This window comes from Periophthalmus magnuspinnatus, chromosome 4, assembly GCF_009829125.3.
Source record: "Periophthalmus magnuspinnatus isolate fPerMag1 chromosome 4, fPerMag1.2.pri, whole genome shotgun sequence".
NCBI classification, from domain to species: Eukaryota; Metazoa; Chordata; class Actinopteri; order Gobiiformes; family Gobiidae; genus Periophthalmus; species Periophthalmus magnuspinnatus.
In genome coordinates, this window is record NC_047129.1 from 27,263,565 (window position 1) to 27,288,011 (window position 24,447).

The 24,447-nt window shown below is 38.2% G+C and overlaps 1 protein-coding gene across 2 annotated transcripts in view; it reads right to left on the reverse strand.

Annotated features, from left to right (window-relative positions):
• pde4ba (phosphodiesterase 4B, cAMP-specific a) overlaps window positions 1-24,447 on the reverse strand; it is a 224,040-nt gene that overhangs the window by 84,854 nt on the left and 114,739 nt on the right. For both annotated transcript variants that reach the window (XM_055221043.1, XM_033965773.2), the window contains exons 4-5: window positions 24,281-24,351; window positions 18,770-18,822 (exon numbers count right to left, since the gene is read on the reverse strand). In XM_055221043.1, coding sequence (XP_055077018.1) covers window positions 18,770-18,822; window positions 24,281-24,351 — 124 coding nt within the window. The remainder of the gene's footprint in view (window positions 1-18,769; window positions 18,823-24,280; window positions 24,352-24,447) is intronic.

Consider the following 24,447-nt stretch of genomic DNA (forward strand, 5'->3'; position numbering starts at 1 on the left):
CCTACACCTCCTACTACTCTTATTATTACTACTACTCCTACTACTACTACTCTTACTACTATTACTCCTACTCCTACTACTACTATTCTTACTACTATTACTCCTACTCCTAATACTACTCCTTCTCATACTACTCCTACGCCTCCTCCTCCTATTACTACTGCTCTCACTACTATTACTTCTCCTACTCTTCCTACTACTAGTACTACTACTACTACTACTACTCTTACTACTTTTACTCCTCCTAATACTCCTCGTACCTCTACTACTACTCTTACTACTATTAATCCTCCTCCTACTACTAGTACTACTTCTCGTACTACTACATCTCCTCCCCCTACTGCTATTACTTCTACTACTCCTACTACTACCACTACTTCTCCTGAGTACAGCTCTCTGGCTCAATACTTATAATCCAGTTAATGAACTCTCAACATGGTATCATTATTAAACACGTGTGACCTTTAGATGACCTTTGAACTTTCTCATGCTAACAACGTGACTTGCAAACCCAAATGCAGTGTGGCTTCCTGCCTTTTCTCCCAGAATTCCCCCAGAACCTCTGATACCACGATCCGGTTTGCTGCTTGTTCATATGAGAAGATCTTAATTTGGACCAGGGGGCATTTGCGTCAGTGAGAAGTCCCAAACAGGTGCACCGCTCTGGGGCATCTACTGCTGAGGAAGCCCTGGACTCTGGAGCAGGTCATGAGACTAACCCAGTATTAACACGGCTGCAAACTTATCACCTTAGTCACCTAATGTGGATCGTGTAGATGTGCAATAAAAATAAAATAGAGTCAGTAGAGGCAGGAACTATATTTTATGTACTATTACTGAGTTGTGATAATTAAAGGTCCTACTGTATATTATGGAAAATTGACTATTGTGAGATTTTAGCCATGTTCGAATCTTAATACCTCATCAAAAACATACCTGGAGTTGTGTTTTGTTTCATTCACACATGTTTAAGTAATCCTGCATGATTATTCTATACATCTCCAAAGCTCAAAACACTCTGTTCCACCTTGTGATGTCATGAAGTGGTAGTTCTTAACAGCTACTTTTTATCTTTAGTTCAGTACACATGGTCAATTCCAAGGCTGATATTATCCAAATGATTCTAGTGAACATGCATGGAGTTTAAAAAAAAAAAAAAAGAAAAGAATAGTGGAGCACGTCCTGTATTACCACATGACATCACAAGGTGGAACAGAGCGTTTTATGCTTGAGAGAAGAACTCTTAAACATTGTGACTGAAACAAAACACAACTCAGGTATGTTTTTGATGAGGCAACAACATCATAGCATAGATCAGAAATAGTGTAATATGGGCCCTTTAATATACTCATACCACTACTTGGAATTGCAGGTGTAGTACTGCAACTACTATGATTACTAAATGATCACATTTTAATATAGAGTTTATATTACATGCTTAATTAAATATTGCGTAATGAACAATAACTAGTAAAGTACTGCTATTTCCAACAGCTATCCTCGTTTTCCATGCTCAGGTCCTGGGAGCTCGAGGGGTGATGTTTCTAGTACTGTACTGCACTTTTCTGGACTGAGATGTTTGATGATTTTCCTGGGATCTGCTGTAGCTACTCCTCCAGTTTGGGGGTCACTGCCCCGAGTGCTTCGATGACCACAGGTACCACTGATGCCTTCACCTCCCAGATCTTTTCCCATTCTTCTCTGAGCCCCTGGTATTTCTTTAGTTTCTCATGTTCCTTTTTCCTGATGTTCCCATCACTTGGTACTGCGATGTGCACCACAACGGCTTTGCTCTGTTGTTTATCCACCATCACAATGTCCGGTTGGTTCACCATTCTGTCAGCCTGTATCTGGAAGTCCCACAGGATCTTGGCTCGATCATTCTATATGTCTACATCTACATTTATCTATCCATACATCCATCTATTTATGTATCTATCCATCTATCTGTCTGTCTGTCCGTCCGTCCATCCATCATCTATTTATGTATCTATCCATCTATATATCTATTTATGTATGTATCTATCTATCTGTCTATGTATCTATCCATCCATCCATCATGTTTTGTTACTTTAATATGTTCCACTCTGTTTTTATTTTTTACAAGTTCATTTCTTACATTTGACCATGAAATCGATTGTTCCTCTAAACATATCCCTGTTATTTTTAAACTTTACTGCGTCCTTCCCACAGCGCACACATGTAGCATATGGAGCTAGCACACAGCTTGTTTTCTTAGCCCATTATGTAACATGTGGCTGTATTGTGTGAGCACCTTTCACTATAACACTGAGGATACATAAGAGGTTAATGTTGACATCAGCGTGAGTCCTTCTCCAAACTGCACGTACTGCACGGTGGGCTAAAAATGTCATAGGGGTCCTGCAAGCCTCGTACAAAAACAATAACACAATAGTGAAGGGGACAATGGGTATACTTGTGGACATCCCCAATACACTCGTAGATAGTACTTACACATATTACAATATCGAATTAAGGTAAGATCAACTTCTAAGTAGTTTTATCGCTACCTTTTTACTTTTTATTAGATTTATTTACATTTTTGTGTATTATATTTGGTCTGAGAAGGTCGAGGGATTGGTTAGGCAAGACTCTTCACTGAACTTGCCTAGTATGAATGTGGTGTGTACCTGAGTGTTGGTTGAATGGCTAAGTCGTGTTTTGTCATGTGTACTTTTTTTTTTCGTACTGATTGCGTTCAGAGACTGTATAAAGAAGTGGACTAAGGGAGTGTGACGTCACCCGTAGCGCTTGGTTCTAGTCAAATGAAGCTCGTCAACGATTTTAGTTAAATTTAGAGCCGAGTTGCGTATTAGAAATTCCGATCGCGAGTATCAAAGCAACCAAAGAGTCAATCCGGAGCGAGATGCTTGAAGGTAACGCCCCTTCCTGCCTGCACCGCTGGTTTAAAAGGAAGCGGGTACTTAGCAACGCTGTCAATCAAAGCTGTTGCTAACGTTACCGGGGAAAGAAGATGCCTGATTTGTTTGGTATTCATTTTTATATCTTCACTTATGGACACAATAGTGAAATAAAAACAACAGGATCATGTAGAGAGGGTTAGGGGCAACACTTTTCAATGTAAAGTGAATTGGAATCAGAAGTGCGACCATGAGTACTTCCTATTTAGAACACGGCGGCTAGCAGATTAGCTTTGTCCATTTATATATACAGTCTACGGTTGCGTTATTTACCATTAACGCAACCAAATAACACAATTTTACTACAATAACACTCAAATACTGTAACTTGAGGCTAATATTTTCACATCTCATCACAGGAAAGATGATGCGTGCGTTATAAAGTGGAGGTTCAGAGCAGTTGAAGCGCCCTTTGGCTGTGCTGTATCCTGTATGACAGTCTATAGCCCCACATGGGATGTACCAAACAGGAAGCAAGGGGCCAAACTCCAACCTCTCAGCACCTCTCACATCACTAGATTTCCTGATTTTGTATGATTCTTGTCTCATTTTGGAAAAACCCAAAACACATGTGCACATAGACCTCGCTAACCCGCTAACGGCGCTGACATCAAAAGAGCACAATCCAAACAAATAACAGCTTTTATAGCCTTTATTATGATCTAGCACACGGGTGTGGAAGGACACTCCTGTCGCACACCGCTTTCAGAAAATGTTGCGTCATAATATCACTGATTCATTACAAACAATTATAATATCAAGTGGGTAATAATATATAGTAATGTTGTTTTAATTTGCTAGGTGTGAACTCAAAGAAGGTCACAGGGAAGATGACGATAGTTTCATCCTATTGACGCTTAAAGTGCCCATATTGCGTGATTTTCTGGTCTATGTTATAATGTTTCCTCATCAAAAAATGTACCTGGAATTGTGTTTTGTTCTTCTCTCAAACAGAAACAGAAAACACCTTGTGATGTCATGCGGTAAAACAGGAAGTGCACCTTTCACAAGAACAATTTGGATGAGTTCAGTCCTGGGATTGCCAATTTCTACAATTTTGAAAAGGTAGAAGGAGCTGTTACCTTGAAGAATCAGCAAAAAACTACCACTACATGACATCACAAGGTGGAACAGAGCGTGTTGAGGTTTGCAGATGTAAACAAATTAATAATAAAGAGTTACTCAAAATGAAACAAAACACAACTCCACTGTAATCATATTAGACAAGGTGGGTGAAATGGCTTACACAACGGCAGATTGATTGATTTAATTGTTTTTAGACAAGATTTTAGATTTGTGGCGTACAAATTTTCATAAATAAATGTTTACATAGATCAAATTATGTCTTGTTGATAATGTGGTAGATCATTTGGCCTCAGCAAGTTTTAAAATTCCACTAAAAATCTATGGAGAAAATGTCAAATTGTACAAGTGCGTGGAACCATTGAGCTTAGGCCTATATTTTCTTACTAAAAATTGTATAATGTGTCTAATTTAAAATGACTTATTGAAAACACAAATAATATATGACATTTTAAACAGGTTTTATTTTATAATCAGAAAAAATAAACAAAATTCGACGTTTTCCAGCCTCCCACCCACTTCGAACAGCGCTGTTGAACTCTGTGTGTGGCATATCTCCACATCTCGTAAACAGATCTGTGGTAATTTTCCGGCCCTGCGACAGTGTGACGGCAGAGACACACACTCTGCAGATTGACTTTGACACTAGAGAAAACAACATATGAGCGAGCGCGCGCATGGGGACTGAAACTGTAGAGCGCATTAGGTCATTCATCTGGAGCTGGCCTGGCACCCCTGGATGTTTCCACTAACTGCTGGAGAAAGGTTAGCGTGATCTGATACGGTGACCTGCGTTGGAGCGCTGACGGGATACTAAAATTTCACACTCGATTTTGATACTAAGGAAAAGGCTTGATACCAATTTTGATCCCACAACGATGAAAAACTCTAAAACGGTTAAATAACTGTCAAATTTTTTAATTTTTTTTTGTAAATAGGTTGTTACACTGAGTATCTACTTTCGATACTGGTTTTAGTATTGATTTGTATCTGATTTTCGATACTATTAACAACCCTACTGTTTTGAATAAGCTCCATAGTAAAGTAGCAGCCTTAAAGATGCACTATGTAACTTTTCTCGAGTCCAAAATGGAGATGTTATCGCCTGAAATGTTCTACAGTATAGCAGTAAAACTTAAAGCATTTATTCAATCACAGTTGTTTCAGTTGCTTAAGAACACCTTGAAAAACATCCATTCTCATAAAGCTCCCTCACCCCTCCACAGATCTGACCTGTTACTTGTCAGCAGCTTGTCTCTGTGGACAAAGACACGTAGATGCAGAGGTGGACCATGGCCTTGAGACGTGAGCCAGCAGCCCATATTTACAGATACAACTCTCCGTAGACCTACAGATGCCATAGTGTCCATATATAGCTCTTGAGCCTGTGTGCGCACCTGCAGAGCTGCACTGGAGCAGACACTGTGCCAACATGGTTTAACGCACGTAGAACAGGACCACTGCCGATTCTCCACAATCCTTACTGCTTTTGTTGACTACGCTACAATCTTACAGCTTAAACACATAAAATACTCATCACAATTGTAAAGAAACTGTCTGATTTGGGCAAGAACCTTCTCTTTCTCACACATGGACTAAAGGACGTCACATCAAACGCACGGTAGAGTCTGCAACCTCTCATCTCTTGACAAAAGGACCCCATGAATTCAAATGCCGTTTACTATCCTCGGCGGTTCAAACACTCTTTTTCTTTCTAACTCCACCAAAGTGAAACACAGACTAAGCTAGAACCCACGACAGCTCAAATCTTATCACATTACAACAAAAATAAATACCCCCAAATCTCCACTTTTACACATTTTGCGCCGTAAAAATACTGTTCCAGCTCTTACTGAATCGAGTCTTTACATAGTGATTATAGTGACAGGCTGCTCGACAGTATAAAATCAGTGAAAACAGATATAATTTTGAAATGGTAAATCCATCTAGCCTAACAAACAGTCTGGCGCCAACTGGGGACCTGCGCAGACATGACAGGACAGGTCCAGCTCTGAGGACACAGCTGGACTGGGTGGAACTAAGCCAATGGACCAGTGCTGGTTTTGCCTGTCAATCAACTGCAAAGGGATAATCTGATTGGTCAGTTTTAGCGCTAGGGTCAGCAGCTCGCAAACAGAAGACCCAAGAAAAGAGAGAACATTTCTAAACAACAGCACATCTGATAGAATACCTCGCACAACATTTATCTTCATGTTTGTGTCATGTTTGAGAGAATGCTAGCTCTAAATAAATACAAAACTGTGACTTAATGTAATAAAATCAGTTGTTTTGGACATTTTTTCAGGGCAGAGAAGGCGTTACTGAGCCTGACTGGTATAATGTCATACTGTGTAACATTCCAGACAAAGCAATAATGAACCCACCACTAGAAAAGTCAGTGAACTTTTAAGACGTAGGTGCAATAGTTTTATATCAAAATGTGAAATATTGACTGTTCACATTCCGTGCTTTTTTACGGTCCGATACATAAAGTCGGACAAATGCAGAAATCAAACAGTGACTCAAGCCGAGATAACTTATTCAATCGGGAGCGTGAAAATATGCCACTGCCACTTGTTTCTTTGTTATGCATTATTCGGGATTTATCTGGAAATTATTGACAGTTGTCGGAAAAAAAACAAAACAAACTGCAGTAACAAAAGACATTCTGCTGACGTGCCCGGTAAAGCACTTGCCAGAAAAACGACTGTCTCGGTTCAATTAAAATGCAGCTAACTCACTCTAAAAGTAATGTAATTGTACCACAGTCAAATGTACAAGCTCTGGTGGTAAATAATGGGCTAATGCTAACTGGAAAGTCAATAACGCTTTCTGACAATGAAATCCTGTACAGTAATGTCATTAAATAAAAGGATTGGGTTCCTAATTATTCCCTACGAAGAATAAGTCCAGACTCTGTAGAACCTTTGAAGGGAATTTGTCTGACATCGCACCAAACAAAAACAACGGAAATACTGTTGTTTCAAAGAACTATGGTTTCTACATCACGACTGTGGTTGTGTTCTATGGGGACACTTCCACCTGCTTTGTCTAAGTACAAAATGTGGTGTGAGTGAGTGACTGGTGGTGCTTCAAGAGGGTGTAGGTGCACATTGGCAGCCAAATGTATGAAAGAGGAGAAAGATGAGTAATGTAATCTAAAGTCCAAGAGAGCGTCCAAAAAGCACAACATAAGACATGTGCATTATGATAAGTTATTGTTTCAGTGAACTCTTATTAATGGCTCCAATATTTAAATGTTTTGATGGGAATCGTGGAGTTATTGCTTTGCATGGAATGTTACATACCAAAGCCACCAAAGCTCTGATTAAAATCTAACTTAAATAACAGACCTGCAGACAGAGCAGTGCCTTAAGATAGCTTTATCCCCCAAAAATGTTGATGACATCACCTGCGAAGTATCAGTTGCTAAAGTAGTGAAAACATGGATTCTTATGATGAGTGGGGAGGAAAAGTTTCACCTGATCTAATCTATAACGTGACCTGGAATCCTCACCTTTCTTTCTTTCGTCCTGTCGTCCTTTCTTTCTTTCGTCCTCACCGTTCTTTCTTTTTTTGTCTTCACCTTTCTTTATTTCATCCTCACCTTTCTGTCTTTTTTCTTTCTCTCTTTCGTCCTCACCTTTCTTTCTTTCTCACCTTTCTTTCTTTCGTTCTCACCTTTCTTTCTTTCTTTCTTTCATCCTCACCTTTCTTTTATTTTCTTTCTTTTGTCCTCACCTTTCTTTCTTTCGTTCTCACCTTTCGTTCTTTCTTTCGTCGTCACCTCTTTCTTTTTTCTTTCTTTCTTTTTTTCTTTCTTTCTTTCGTTGTCACCTTTCTTTCTTTTGTTCTCACTTTTCTTTCTTTCGTCCTCACCTTTCTTTTTTCTCTTTCTTTCTTTCGTCCTCACCTTTCTTTCTTTCTTTCTTTCTTTTGTCCTCACCGTTCTTTCTTTTTTCTTTTGTCCTCACCTTTCTTTCTTTCGTTCTCACCTTTCTTTCTTTCTTTCATTCTCACCTTTCTTTCTTTCTTTCATTCATCCTTTCTTTCATCCTTTCTTTCATCCTTTCGTCCGACTGAGCAAAGTCTGGGGATCTTTTTGGTTCTATGCAATTTCGGTTCACAGATGACCGAGTGGATCAGGTAGTTTGTTCAGAAGAAAGTTTAATAAATCACCTGCTTGTTGCCATGGAAATCTGAGCAAAAGCAATGGTATCTTCATGGAAACAAAACATTACACAGTGCACCTTTAACAAACGCCAAAATACACTCACTGACCTATTCAGACGTGTTATTGCCTCTTCACCTGTGTCTCTACGTTACATCACCGGGTCAATGTTTGTGTCGTCTGTTTGTGCAGAGTGTTACACACACAATGGCCTTTTGTTTAACTGCATCCTATTTTTCTTTTGTGCGATAACCCCGGCTTTGCACAATAGCCACACATACCAACCGCACACACTCATTCACACATCAACCGCAGCGCCTCCTGGTTTCCGTCAGGATCACAACCGGCCCAGACAGCAAAACAGGAACAATCTGATGTCCATTTCCTGCGCATCACTTCCTGTTTCCCCCTCCCCTGAGTCAATGGACAGAAGAATAGAGGAGTCAAAAGAAAAAAAAAATGTACACAAGCTGCAGATGTGTCGGACCCGTGACGAGGTAACGCAATGTGAGATCATGGGAAGCGGTCAGCCTAGAGAGCGAGGGGATTTCGACTGGGCAGGTGCACACTACGAATCCATCATATGAAATAACACGGGTTTATAAATCGGGTTTGTTATTTGTTTATTTGTACTTTACTCATCTGTTGTTAATCTAAAGAAAACTAAATTCATAGTATTTACATAGTATTTAATAAAGTGATAGAACAAATAAATCAAATTCAATCTTTAGGAATAATAATCCAAAACAAAGTAAATTGGAAAAGTCACATACAATTTATAAAGACAAAATTATGTTAACCTTTAGCAATTATATCAAAAGTGAAAGAATGCCTGAATGAAAAAACATTGTTCATTTTGTTTAGTTCAGTGATACTTCTAGAAATGATTTACGGCGTGGAAGTGTGGAGCGACACATATCAAACAAATGCCATTCATGTCACTACTGTTCAAAAATGAGCAATGTGAATCGTGAATAAAGCCCCTCACACGGCTCATAAGAATGAATTTTTTATTTAAAAAATACAATGAAATTCAAGGACCTGGTAGATTATAGAACTGCACAATTTATGTATAAAATTAAGAATAAACAATTACCATTTCATATTCAAGATCTGTTTAAAAATCGGGATAGTGTTTATAATGTTCGAGGGCAGGAGGTATTTTAAAAACCAAAAGTTAGAGCAAATGTAAAACAGCTCTGTATTTCAACCATTGGACTAAATATTTGGATTAGATTAGATGAAAATATCAAAGACTGTAGAACGTTGAGCCGTTTCAAAAGTTTGTATAAAAAGAAAATTATAAATTCATACAATGGAACTGAATGCTGAATTATGTTCTATTCTTCTACTTATTTATTAATTTATTTATTTTTTTGCATAAGCTCTTTATCTTTGTGTTTAGTATAAAAGGGGCAGGCGTCAGGAGCTTTGGCTTCTGCCTATTCCTTTTTCAGACTTGTGTATTTTGATCGTTTCCTTGACTTAAGACTGAAATGTCTGGAAAGAAATAAAATAAAGTATCTAAGTATGTTGTGGTCAAAAGAGTCAAATTGCTATTGGGTATGTGCCAGTAGGGTTGTCACAAAAGTAATGCACAGATATTGAAACAAAAACTCATTTAAACCCGTATTGATACAGATTAAAATCACATAAATAGAGAAGAATTTGACCTAAATCGTTTTAGAATGGTCTAGATCAGAGGTGCCCAAACTTTTTTTTATCGAGGGCCAGATCTCAAAACATATCTGAAGCCACAGACCGGTGATCAGTGCAGTGCGGTGCTTTATACACAACTTTTACAGAGCTGTTGTGTATTAATAAAGCTTGAAACACATTAATTTTAGGTCTGAATCACACTGCAATGTCATGTTTGAGCTTATAGTGGTAGAAATAATTAAATTTGCTGTAAAATGTGCTGCTTATGATCAATTGGGACGGTTCAACAGGAGGACTGAGGGCCAATAAAAACTGGTCTGAGGGCCGCATTTTGCCCGCAGGCCATAGTTTGGACACTCCTGGTCTAGATCCATATCAAACTAGTGCAAGACTCATCCAGAGGGGCCCATAAGTGTAGATTGTCGTACCATGAATCGCTGTGCCTTTCGACTCAGCACGTTCTTCACCACAACAGTCTGGAGTAACAAAAATGGGAGTAACAAAAGGCGTTGTGCGGACGTGCCAGAAAAGAAGGGCCTTGGTTCAATTCAAATGCAACTATACGAGTAATGCAATTGTACCACACTCAAACATTCAAGCTACGGTGACAAAGAATGAGCTAATGCTAACTGGAAAATCAATAACGCATTCTGACAGTGAAATCTTGTACAATAATGTAATTAAATAAAAACGAATCAGGCCCTAATTATTCCCTAATTTCCTGCAAAGAAACGGTCCAGTCTCTGTAGAACCTTTCAGAGGAATTTGTCTGACATCGCAAACAAAAACAATGAAAATACTGTTGTTTCAAAGAATTACAAGCTTCTCCGGTTATACAAGAACCGCCCAGCTCGTAGCAAAGGACCTCGGACGGACCTCGGACGGACCCCGTACTCCTGAAACACCCCCGTTCCCAAAAAAATGCAATTTCCACTGTTTCCGAAATGGATTAAAATCTGAAAAAAGAAGAAAAAACAAACTAAAAGAGCATCACAAGGTAAAAAAGACAAAGTAAAAGTTTATATTTGGTGTTCAAATGCTGTTTAAAATAATGTTCAAGTACAAAAGTAAACACAGAAGTACTCCAGGAAGTAAAATGTCTTCTAAAGTTACTCATTACTTCGCCCCAAGACAGCCTACGGAGTATTGGTCCTACATTGCAATGATAAAAAGCATATTTACAATCATTTCGACCCAATATCGACCCAATATCAGCCATTTATCAACATAGGATCATTACATTTTGCAAACAAACCAACGTTAAAGTTAAACTGTCGCTCGATTTTATGACAAAACCCAACGCACCCTCCGCCCCCGTCCAGTGTGCTCTGAGATGACTCCTGTGGCAGTTCATTGACATTAAACTAGCCCCTCGTGAATGTTAAAAAACGAGTCCACAGCTGCAAACCGGCCTTTTTCAAATGTGCTGCCAAGAATCACAGAAACGTTTCGCTGACATTATGACCCAAAGCTCAGTGTTGCAAGCACCAAAATGTGACGCAACCAACTCCAGACATCTTTCAATCACTTCAAACGAGTTAGAAAAACGCACTTCGCCGATATCAGGACGATAAAAGCAGGAAGTTGTCGCGTGGTGTGCAGTCAAGTGATATTGTGTTAGTCATGCCTGAGATATAGAGGAGTTACTCAGTGGTGGAAGAAGTACTCAGTCGTGTAGCTTAAGAAAAAGTACAAATATCATGGCAAAAAATACTCAAGTAAAAGTAAAAGTATTGATTGAAGTACCTGTTGTAAAAAGTTAAAATATTTTGCGCAAATTTTGGCATCTATGGTAAAAATTCAAATGTAGTGACTTTGACAAAGACTTGTGCTGAATTTTGTTAAACTAATTCAAATTAAATACTGTATTAAAATTTAAATATTTTTTTCTGGCTGGTTTTATTAGAATATTTTTGTTTGTTCAAATTACGAACGTGTTAAAAATAAACTCCTTGGTCTTTTCGGCAGGTCTCAAACAATAATAAAGAAAATACTTTTACTTTTCAGTCCTGTTCAAAGCTGTAGTGGAGTAAAAAGTACAAATACCTGCTCTCAAGTGTAAGTAAAGTACAGATACCTGCTCCAAATGTAAGTAAAGTACAAATACCTGCTCCCAAATGTAAGTAAAGTACAAATACATAAAACGTTTACTTAAGTACAGTACTTTACTACATTTACTTCATTACCTTCCATCACTGGGAGTTACTCTTCTGGTTACGTGCATGCAGTTGTTCTCTATTCTCTCTCTTTGTCTCTTTTTAAAGGTGTACTGTGTAGTTACAAGTCAGGTATGTGGAGAGGCAAGCCCCCTCGCAGTAAGAATGCATGTTTGTTTTTGTTTTTTTAAGCTATTTAGCACTAAAAACATCTGTAATTGAATAAATGCAAGATAAGATGAGTTTAATGCCGTTAAGTGGAGCATAAGCACAGTAATAGAATCATGCAGTGGAAAAGTTACATAGTGTATCTTTAATGTCCTCTGTGTTTTTATTAGTAAACATCAACATCTTGCTTTTATGGCTTTTATAGCGATTGTTATTAGCCTTATTTTGACTGCATCAATACAGTCCATGTGATTTATGTAAAGGGACGTTACATTTAGCTGTTTCCATTTATTATTCAAGGTTATAAAGAAAAAGAAAAATACAAGAACAGAAACTCACTTACGACAAAGTGTAGACATGAGTGTTCGTCCAACAACATCAAGAAAAGAACAGATATTAAAATATATATAAACTTAAAGCAGACTTATTCTGCAAAATCGACTTTTTATAGCTTTTAACCATGTTATAGTTGTTTCGCCTTAACATTTACTCTCCTGAAGTTGTATTTGGAGCGATTCGTGCATGTTTGAGCAATCTTTAATCACTTTTTACATTTGTTTTGACGTGATATTAGAGAAAATACAAACAATAAAAGACATTAGATGTTATGGTTTGAGGGAAAAGGGAGTACACACGTCCAGGTTTGAAGATGATGAGACTAAGTATGTGATCTGTTCTTATACAGGAGTAAGTGCGCGTGTGTGTGTGTTTGGGTAGGTAAGTTTTTATTTTTGTTTTGTTTTATTAAAGAAATAAGAGGAAAAGGGCAGAAAATTTAGAAAGAAAAGAAAAAAACGCTTATTTTCAAGACGCCATTTTGCCGATCAACTGCCATTTTCACTGCCATCGGTACACGAATACTGCTCTCTCGTTACTTCGTTCTCCAATTTTATTTTCCTAATCGGTGATACGCGTAGGATTCAGCAGCGTCATTTTGGTACAAATGAAAAAAAAGTTGACTACTCGCTATCGTGACGTGCATCGATCCATAATGACTCTTTGTTGTTGTTCAGTTTACGACGTGAGTTCCCATTGGGCACCGCAGTTCGCTAACGTGGAAATCAGCAAAATTGCTTCTTTTGTTATGTTGTTTTAGATTATTATTGTGATTAAAATGTCCACATTATATCATGATAATCCACAGGTGTCATAGATTATAACTATATAGCAGACACAAGCACAATACGTTTTGCTTTAAAACCGAATCATAAAACTGAAGACGTCCAAAAACGCTAAGCACAAACTAAAACTGAAAAGCCTTAATATATATTTCACATGCAAAACTTCTCACGTCTATTTACAACCATTGTTAACCATGTGCTGTATTGTCAAAGCTGTTTGCAGTGAACCCGGTGACACATGGAGCTGAGGGAGCACCTGAGAGGCTGCGGTTCCCCAAGAGGAAGTCAGAGCTGAGTTTTTGCACAGGCAGGAAGCAGCATAAGCCCCACACACGGCCCAGTGACGTAAATGAAAACCACAGCGCCCCCTCCTCCTCTGCACACTCACTACAGTAAGCATCACACCAGCTCCGCAGCTTCCTCTATCACAAAAAAGTCACAAAGCACGAATAATCCAGAATGTGTCAGAAGATAGAGGAATAACAGTGAGCACATAAGAGTGCAGAGGCTGTAAAAGGTCAGTTTAAAGATTAATCATGTCACTTTTCTGGTGTATGCATGCTTTTGAAGGTATGGTGGAGCAATAAAAACAATGAAAAAATGCAAGAGAGATCTATTTAATGCCATACTGTCGAACATTTCACACAAAGAAGTAACAACGAGATGACAAATCCCCACCAAAAGGCCACTCATTATAATACATTCATACAGTAATGTGTGCAGGCAGTGTCTTGCCCATGGACACAATGAGCGACTGGAGGAAGTAGAGATCAAGCGTATCAAATGTAACAAAACACAACAGCATGTATTTTTTTTCATTAAAAGATCAGTTCTGCGTAATCTTGGCTCTATATGCATGATTTCTGGTGCAACAAACAAGACAAAGAGGTTATGTGGTTGGTTTAATAATCAAACCCACAACCTTTTCACTACAGAAACAAGCTAAACCACAATGCAACTATGCACAAAATACATTCTGTGCGTTCTCATTGTGCCGTTTTACTGCAGCCAGGATGCAGTTTGATTTTTTCTGGTTAAAGTTGCACAATGTAACTTTTCTAGTGAAGAGTCGGCCACCTGCTTGTCTGCATTAAGATGTTATTGCTTTTTTATAGAACAGAGATTTGAGACCTTTAATAGCAAAAGAGCCACACTGGCCCATTTTAAATCAAATAAAAGTTAGAAAGAGTCATGTTTTTTTTTTACAAATAATGAGACAAAGTGATTAACAAATTAATTTAAAAGAAGTAAGTTGACTGTTTGCAGCTATACGTTATAAAAAAGTATGTAGCATTTTGTATTTATGTGGGCTCTGTGGACTTCAGTTTTAACCCCCACGTCTCCTTTCACGATCATGTCACCCACATCTGCCAAACCTCCTTCTTTCATCTCCGTAATATTTCAAAGCTCTGTCCCTCTCTTTGCCTCCCGGCTGCAGAAAAGCTCGTCCACGCCTTTGTCTCCTCCAAGTTGGACTACAGTAACACGCTCCTCATCGGGATCCACATGGTGACGTCTTGTTCATCTCCACATCGAATACAATGTCCTCCTGCACAACTACTACTACTACTGTCTTCTACTGTCTCCATGGTGACGCCCTCACCTGCCTCACAGAGCTGCTCACACCACACAGCTCAGCCAGGACCAGGACAGGCCAAAAGCACCGCCTGCTCCCGCCCAGGACACGGCTCAAGACCATTGGAGACAGAACCATCGAGGCTGCTGCTCCCCGTCTGTGCAACGCCCGACCAGACCAACTCAGGGCGCGGTGGATACATTTAACAAGGTCTGAAATTGTCTAACTATCCATTTTTATTGGGATTTTTCTTCAAATGTAAAGTACATTATAAATAAAATGTATTTATTTATTTATTTATTTATTTATTTTATTTTATTTTATTTTTTTTTTTATTTTTTTTTTTTTTTTATTTTATATGTATGTATTTATTTATTTTTTAAAGTGTTTTTATGGGGTCTGTTTTTTTGGGGGTTTTTTTTTTAGCAAATTATATGTAATTTCCTGAATTCTGATGCATTTTATTTGCAATATTTACTCAAAAATTATCATTATTCTTTCCAATTTTATGCATGGGATTTGCTCAGACAAATATTTAAAAAATATAAATAAAAATGATTATTTCAATAGAATAAATGCACTTTGATAAACTACAAACACTGTCAAATACTTAATACACAACACACAAAAAATGATTTCTTAAATTATTTTTTTTCTCAATCAAAGTACAAAGAGGCTTTAAATAGTCAAATGTGGCTCTTTGGAAAGAGGCTGCACACTCCTGGTACAGAATGTTCCACAGTATGGCATTAAACGCATCTATCTCCATTGAAATAGGAAGTGACGACACCACTTTTAGTTACAAGTCAGATCTTTGGGCTGGCAACCTCGCTCACGGTATTTCAAGGTATATTCAAGCAGTAAAATAAATACAATAAGTCTAACTCCACACAGTGTAACATTTCAGGCAATGTAATGTCCATCTTTAAATAAAACGCTAGTAAAAAGTATCTTTACAAACTAGACTTAAAGAGCGTGCATGCGTTTATACAGCCGTCCAAACTGTTCTGTGCATTTAAACGCTAAAGAAAAGTGCATGAGGAGTTGTTTGTGAAATGATTCGGAGAAAACACAACCACCTGAAGGGCCTTGTTTAGAGTTGAGTAGTTTTAGTAAAGGTCTGTGGTTTGGCTCTGACTCACACGATGCTTCAGATGTAGTTTAACTGTTCAGTGCAGATAAAAGGAGGTTACTGAGGTTCAGGCCTAGTTTCACTTTGTCTCATCTGCCTCTGTGCGTGTGTGCGTGTGTGTGTGTGTGTGTGTATGGGGGAGACAACTATTGCTCACATTATGGGGACTTACATCGATTTCGAGGAAGAGACTTGATACTTAGTCCTCGATACCGATTACCACAGTGATATAATATACAAAGGTTTGAACTTTGAGAGTGTTTAAACAAAAGAGAAATGTGAGAAAATGTTAAGGCCTGTGTGTGAAAAGTGTATAAGATAAAATAAGATAAGATAAGATAAGATATGCCTTTATTAGTCCCGCAGTGGGGAAATTCCAGTATTGCACCGCACAGTTAAAGAACAGCAAGAAAATGGTAACATGCAATAAAGCAAGATAATAGATAATAAATAATTTAAAAATAGACTTAAAAAATAAACTAAAAATAGACTCTAAGAGCAAAATATAAAATACCAACAAAAACTATTATGTACAATAAGAGTGATAAAGTGTAAGTGTAAGTATAAAGTGTTTGGTGAGGCATTTTAAAGCCTTAAAACATATATAATAATTGTAATAAATAAAGCTGACTACTACTACTACGCGGATTTCACCTATTGCGGGTTATTTTTAGAACGTACGAGGGACCACTGCACACACATACAGGTCAACATCATTTTAAATCTATTCAGAAAAGGTTCATTTCTGTCCTGTGAATGTGACGTTTTTATTAGCTGCTCAAATGAGTATCTAGTTTCGATACTAGTTTCAGTATTGATTAGTATCTGATTTTCGATACTTTTGACAAGCAGTGACTACGGTTAAGGTTCGGATCAGTCTCCAGAAAATGAATGCAACTCAATGTAATGTGCCCAGAAAGCATGGAAACCCAACATGTGTGTGCGTGTGTGTGTGTGTGTGTGTGTGTCCCTGTGGGGGTGTGTGCGGGGGGGGTGTGTGTGTGTGTGTGCGTGACTGCCATTGCTGAACGACACCACAACACTACACATTAACCAAAGAGGCCACAGCTTTTCTGAAAATGTCAAATAGTAACTTCCCGACAAAACTGTGCAGTTAAAGGTCAGGTTTAGGGAGAGGCGAGCACTTACAGGAGGAATATTTTTCAAGGGTTATCGAGGTATTTTGAACAGTACAGCGCATGTAAAAAGATAAGATAAGTGTAATGCTATACTGTGGGACGTGTGAATCACAGCAAACGCATCTGAAAGACGTTGAGACGACATTTTGAATCACAAGTGGACTTACAAATACATGCATTTAATCGTGGAAATATGTACACTCTTGGAAGTTATTTTGCTTTATAAATAATTTGTGAAACAGTTTTTTTGGTGTAAATGATTGAGAACCCTCACAGACACATCCATGCTGCTACTGTGTACTCATCAGTTTTTAAATATTGAGTTTCTGACCTTCAAATATGAAAGAAGTTTGCAAATATACACCATTTTGAGACATTTACATAAACATCTGAACTTTCAACTGGACTTATCTCCTTTGTAAAATGTCAGACAACATCCCATCAGATATAATCACATATAATTCATAAAAAAATATGGACAGGACGATATGTTTTTTTTTGTTGATACCGATATCCAATCTTTTGTCTGCTGCTGTGGCTGATAACTGATTTTTAGCTTTTAAAATCCATAACGAGGCTCAAAAATGTATCCTAACCGGCTCATATGACGCCATTTTCTGAGCTAAGTGATAATATAATGTTTCCTTGTCAAAAACAGACCTGGAGTTGTTTTTTTCTTGTTTCATTAACACACAAATCCAGCATATTTAGGCTGAGTTATTCTTTCAAACTCAAAACGCTCTGTTCCACCTTATGATGTCACGTGGTAAACCAGGAAGTGCTCCACTGTGTTTTTAAACTCTACACACCTTCACTAGATTAACTGGATTATTTCAGACCTAGAATTGCCAATCTCAACTGAACAAAAAGCCAAACGTAGCTGTTAACTTGAAAACTACCACTTCATGACATCACAAGGTGGAACGGAGCATTTTGAGTTTGTAGAGAGACTATTATGTGTAATATACGACCTTTAAGTTGAAGTACAGATCACAAATTCACTTTCCACTCAAGTAAAAATAATAACAAAGAGCATTTATCTTAAAAATAAAATAATCTGTGTAAGCATACAGCCATATAATCCTTTTACATTTACATTTTTACTCATAAATCCATCAAAAAAGCAAAATCCGAGTCCGATACTGATCCCTAAAGAGCTGTATCGCCCGTTCTTAATAAAAATGCATTGTTAACTACAGAATTCGACCCATATAAAAGAAGCACCATCCTAATAAACCAATCTCATCACATATATTACATTTACAAACTGCAATCTTCTTCAATCTCATCTGCAAACACTGCCCCCTGCAGGCCACTACACGCACTGTATCACCTCCTTCAGCTCTCAAGTGTTGACGGAAAAAGCCGACCTCTTATCTTAACGCTTTTTTTTTTTTTTTGCCATGACGATCCTGTACAATTGTGTCTAAACGAGCCTAACGAGCTCAATGACAACACCGTCTGGACTCAAAGCACGTGTGCGCAGACAGAGCGGGGGGGGGGGGGGGAACCAGCACGTAGACTTGTTTAGGAGGACGAGGGCACGTAGGACTAAGTCTGACACATAGAGCGGGACAGTAGAAAAAGAGGAGGATGAGGAAGAAGAGGGGGAGGGGTCTTACCTGGGAGGCAGACTCTGGTGATGGGGGGCTGGGTGGTGGCAGCCGGAGACCTCCTGAAACAGAGAAGAAGACAGAAGATGGTAAGAACGAGGACAATCCTACATAAATACATAAGATTAGCAAAAGAAAAAGTTGTTGTAGTAGTAGTAGTAGTAGTAGTAGTTCAAATGACCGATATTTGTTTGATATGGTGTGATTTTATTTGAACAAGGACAGGGCACAATAATACACAAAAATTTGGTGCCAGGTTGTAGCAAAAGTACTAATTTCCACCTGTAGTTCCTGGACAAGTTGATGTTTAAGTAAAAGTAACACACCTGTAAACATATGGTACATACATCTAGTACAACACGTCTCGCCCTCAAATACGACATTTCTAAAAACATTCAGTTCACGCACACGTACGCACACAATCACCAAGTTTCAGATGTACAAATACTCTTTCATACACTTCCACTGATGGGTGCAAACTCGCCTTGATATGAGCCGTTTTTGTCACACGTGCAAACTTTTGAAAACTTAGCAATTTCGTTTAAACGTGAAACAGTAGCTCAGGTGGTGGAGTGTTTGTCCAACTGCACTGAAGGTTGGCGGTGCGATTCCAGTTCCCACAAATGACTGCTGGTGTTGTTTCCTTGGGCAAGACACTTAACACCTCCACTCTTTGTCTCCCTTTGTCTGTGTACACTGGTGTATGAATGTGTGTGTGTGAGCTTTGAGGTGCCTTGAACATGGAAAAGCGCTATATAAAAATGATGATGATGTGTATTATCAACTTACAAAATAAAAAATAAAATCATAAAACAGCCTGGTGCTTCAAGGTGCACTATGTAACTTTTTTCTGCTTGCGTCAATGGAAATGTTATCGCTTTACGTAGAATGTTACACAATATACATCCTTCAGACAGATATAAGGCAGCGGCCAACAGTAATCTGGTCAGAACTGAAGAAGCGGCTTGGATGAGCAGAAAAAACGTCTTCACTCCTACAACGAATTGTCCAGTTGATGGCTTTAAATTCGTCTTTTGCTACACATTATAGCATTAAACATATCTCCTTAGAGACAAGTAGACGACACCACCAGGTCATGACACAATATCTGATCTGGGAAGAGGTGCAGGACATACAAGTTTAACCCTATAGCGTCGGATGCTGTCGTCGCCGATAGACTCGCGGTTTCGGACTTTCCATCACCGTAACTTCGCAACCGATTGTGCTTCATGTAAATTCAAATGGCATCTCAAAGCAGAGACATGTGGCTGTTTAAATATTTTATTGTCATTACGGTAATGTGCTTACGTTGTCCTTTGAAGATGACCAATCAGATCGCAGGTGCCGCCCCTTATTCGATGCGTCAAATAAAAAATACGGATGGATATGTAGGATAGAGGTAGTTGTGTGAAAAAAGACAAAAGTACATGCTGATACTTCCTTTAACGTGATTTTTATGGCTAAAAAAGGATAGAAGTCTAGACGAGCTATACTGATTTATAGTGTGTTCAGTCCTTAAAGAGTTAATGCCATACCGTGGTACATTAGCAAAGCAACAAAACCTCCATTGGGGACACGCAGGTGGAGAAAAGTTACAGAGTGCACCTTTAAAACATAAACTGTAACATAATGCCGTATCTGAAACTAAACGTCGTTCAAGACACGTTGTTGAAGCTGAACGAGCTCGTTGCCAGGTACAACGCTTATATATTAAAGTACGTCATCTAATTAACAATCAAAGCTTTAGTCTTGTTCATTTTTCCCTCAGACTGAGTAATGTGTTAGGTGCGACACACTGTACGTAGCGTGTTAAAGTTGACGCGATCGTGAGTCATATTCCTCAGACTATACAGACCATATGAGATAGAAATAGACCTTTGTTCCCTATAGCTCCCTAGTATTGAGTCGTTTCTTTTGAGGGATATCGACGTAACGAGCTAATCCATTAACAGTTCAGAGCCGGGGTTTCTCTCCGAGGGTCAGTAGTGTCACGGGTGTAGGTCAGACGGGCCTCAGACGATCATCTCTGTATGTGAAAGCCGTGGAGGACCCTTATGTCGCCATAGACGCGTTAAGGATTCGCCGAGGACAAAGCGAATACGGTGGTGGCCGACTTCCACTTCAGAAGACGCTAGGTCGAAAAAGTAGCATCAATCGAATCCAATCAAGCTAATGTGAGATAAGATGCAGTTGAAAGCGCGGCCTGATGAAAGCCCCTCTCCTGTACGCTGCTAACTGTGCTCTTAAAGACGCAGTATGTAACTTTCTGGAGATGGCGATTCCATGGAAACCGAAGTAGAATAGTTAAAATCATACTTTTCCATTCTGCGTGGAGATAGATGCGTTTTATGCCATACTGTGGAATATTATAGCCAAATATTTCTATAAAAACAAGCAAGAAAATAAAGACCTTCCCCCAAGTAAGACCAAGTAAGAGTCAGGTTTGTGGAGGTGCAAGCTCGCTTACTGTAAAGACAAATGTTTTGGGAGTTTTTTAGTGCAAAAAAACCCACCAAAATGGAAAAAATAAAGTTTTGTCTACGCAATTTTTGGTTAAAAACTGCATGTTTGTGTCAATATAAACTACACAAATAAAATGAATTTATGAATGAAATAAATTTTGAGGCATAATAAATATTACTCCACAAACTGGTGTATTCTACATATAAAAATAAAAATGGGTAGTCGTTATTTTATTCGATTTGCATTTTAAGGTTGTTTATTTGATGTTTTTCAATTTTAATAAGTGACTGTAACGAAATATTGAAACTAGGGGCCAGATGTAAAATAAGTGTAAATACTTTTTTAAATTGTTAATTAACTTTCTGTATTCATTACTTCTTCAAGTTACAAATATCAAAATTGCAAAGATGTAAAAAATATGGCTGTGTAACATTTTAAGAGCATCGTACCTTTTCATTTACCCTGTCGAGGGCCACGTAAAATGATGTGAAGGGCCACATTTAGCCCGCGGGCCTTAAGTTTGACACATGTGGTCTATCACATGAAAGACACATAGTTTGAATAGTTAAAAAAAACAAAAACTGACAGGCTTAGTATATAAAACATTATTAAATTTGTGTAGCTCTAAGTGCCAAAATAAAAAGTGATTTATGATGTGATTTATCAAAAAAACGGCTGCTAAATTTGAGCCACTCCCCATTTTTACTCTCCTTATTTCGGCTCCTCGCTTCAAACTATGAAAGGAGGAAGTAGGTATTTAAATCTAACTTATACAGGCAGAAACTGTGCTACTTTTACAATATCCTGGATACCCCACCTGAATATTACCACTATATTCACATACTTTACATCGCTGTATTTACACATTTCCAAGACATTTTAAATTTCTCTCATAGCAAATAATGATATAAACAGAGATGACACCCAAAAGGAGTAGGCAGAAGAAAAACGAAACACCTACCCCCCGCACCCCACCCCTAGTGAGTCCCAGTGTCTTTGTGTATTAGTACAAACACATGTCCACTGCTCTGAATAGCATTACGGACGGGCTGCTATTGATCTGTATGGACTCAGCAGTGACACATACGATTACACACTCCTTACCTCACCATTACTGTAACCTCAGGAACATCACGCTAATACGCAGCCCCCATCACTGCTGCCATGGCAACAGGTATTACCCAATCACATGACAGCATCCGTGGTGTGTTTGGGGACAGTAAGTTAAAAAGGCTACTCCGTTGGTATTGTCTTTGCATTCTACGTTTTATAACATTATCTGCAATTAATTTGAACGACAATAATGTTTTAATGAGGTCTTGCTTGTTTCTAGATTGTACTGCTTTGCCTAGGATGCTTCACATTATGGCATTAAACCTGTCAATCTCCATGGAAACCAGGCCAAGTTACTGTTGAGCGGTGACTCTGCTTATGTCAAGGTATTTATGAGCAATAAAAACATTTGAATTTCAACAAAAGCATTAGATACAGTTAATATCATGCAGTGGAACATTTCAGGCAACACAATCACACCCCCATGTTTGCAGACTCACCACCAGAAAAGTGACATAGTGCCTCTTTAAAGGTCCCATATTGCGCAAAATGGACTTTTGTGAGCTTTTATCATGTTAAAATGTTGTTTCCTCATCGAAAACATAACCAAAGTTGTGTTTTCTTTCATTCACACATGTTTGCGTAACACTTTATTATTAGTCTGTTTACATCTCCAAAGCTCAAAATGCTCTGTTCTACCTTATGAAGTCACAAAGTGGTAGTTAATTAACAGCCACCTTTTACCTTTTGTTTAGTAGGAATTGGCAATTGCAGAGCTGAAATGATCCAAATAATTCAAGTGAAGGTGTGTGGAGTTTAAAAACACAGTGAAGCACTCCCTTTATCACCGCATGACATCACAAGGTGGAACAGGGTGATTTCTGTAATAACGTTAACGAAATATGTGCCCTTTAGGAAGTGAAAATATGACACAGCGGTCACTAATCTAACTCTAATGCATTGCAATAGGGTCAATCAAATGTATGAGTAATGAGCACTGAGGTAGTGTTAGCCACAACATTTGATTGAAGCCTGTTGTTATTAAGAAATGACCTATTTTGTCATTTGATTTCAGTAAGTTATGCATTACGCTCATGTCACAATCTCGAAACGCTAATCAGAGCTAACCACAATGTTGTATATTGTTGCTCAATGTCAAATTTCTTGGTTGTGTAAAGGATATTTTGAAATACAAACACATTCAACCATAGTACTACTCTACAAATTATAAGTCCTGTGCCTCCCTCTGGTGGTGAGTCTATGTAACTACAGTTTTTTTTTTCTACACAGCAATCAACACTTATGGCACCAGATGAAAATATGTTTTTGCAAGTTGCTTAGTTAAAGTTGCACTGTGTAACTTTTATACTGGAGGGTCAGCCGTCTGCTTGTCTTCACGGAGACGTTAATGCTTCGCCTGGATTGTTCCACGGGATGGCGTTAAGTGTATTTATGTCTATGGAGAGAAGCAGGTGACACCACTAAACCAAGTTACAGGTGAGGTCTGTGGAGAGGCGAGTCCATTCACAGTAAGAATGGTTGTTTTTCTGTGTTTCAACCTCTACGTGTAATTTAATTTCTGTTCATTTGTATTTTTTATGTTTTATGTGTGCCATATTAACAATAGAAAGTTTACCAATATAGTTATAGGTCAATGCAATTTAAATTTTACATTATTTTCTGATCTGTTGTCATGTTGTTTCCTCGTCACAGATATGCCTAGAGTTGTGTATTGTTTCATTCATATTTGTGTATTGCAACAGCACCTGTAGTTGAATAAACGCAAGATAAATATGTTTTGTACCATATTGTGAAGCACAGCAACAGCAATCTTTAGGGAAACAAGCAGATGGCAAAACCCCACCAGAAAAGTTGCATAGTGCACCTTTTAAGTGTTTTATAGCAGCATTTAAAGAGAACGACAACCCACTTTTCCCAATTACAGCTTCAGTACTCAATAAATTACATATAAAAGGTTATAAAATGTATGTTAAAAGCACGTACTTGCTGGAGGCACATTGGACATTGGTGAGCACTGTAAAGTTATTCCTCACACTTCGAAGGCTGGCCAAAACCTACAAGAAAAGAAACACAATTAATATACCATAATATTACAGATTGGCATTAGAACAGATAATAAAAAGTAATAGACGCCTCTGATTTTTGCTTAT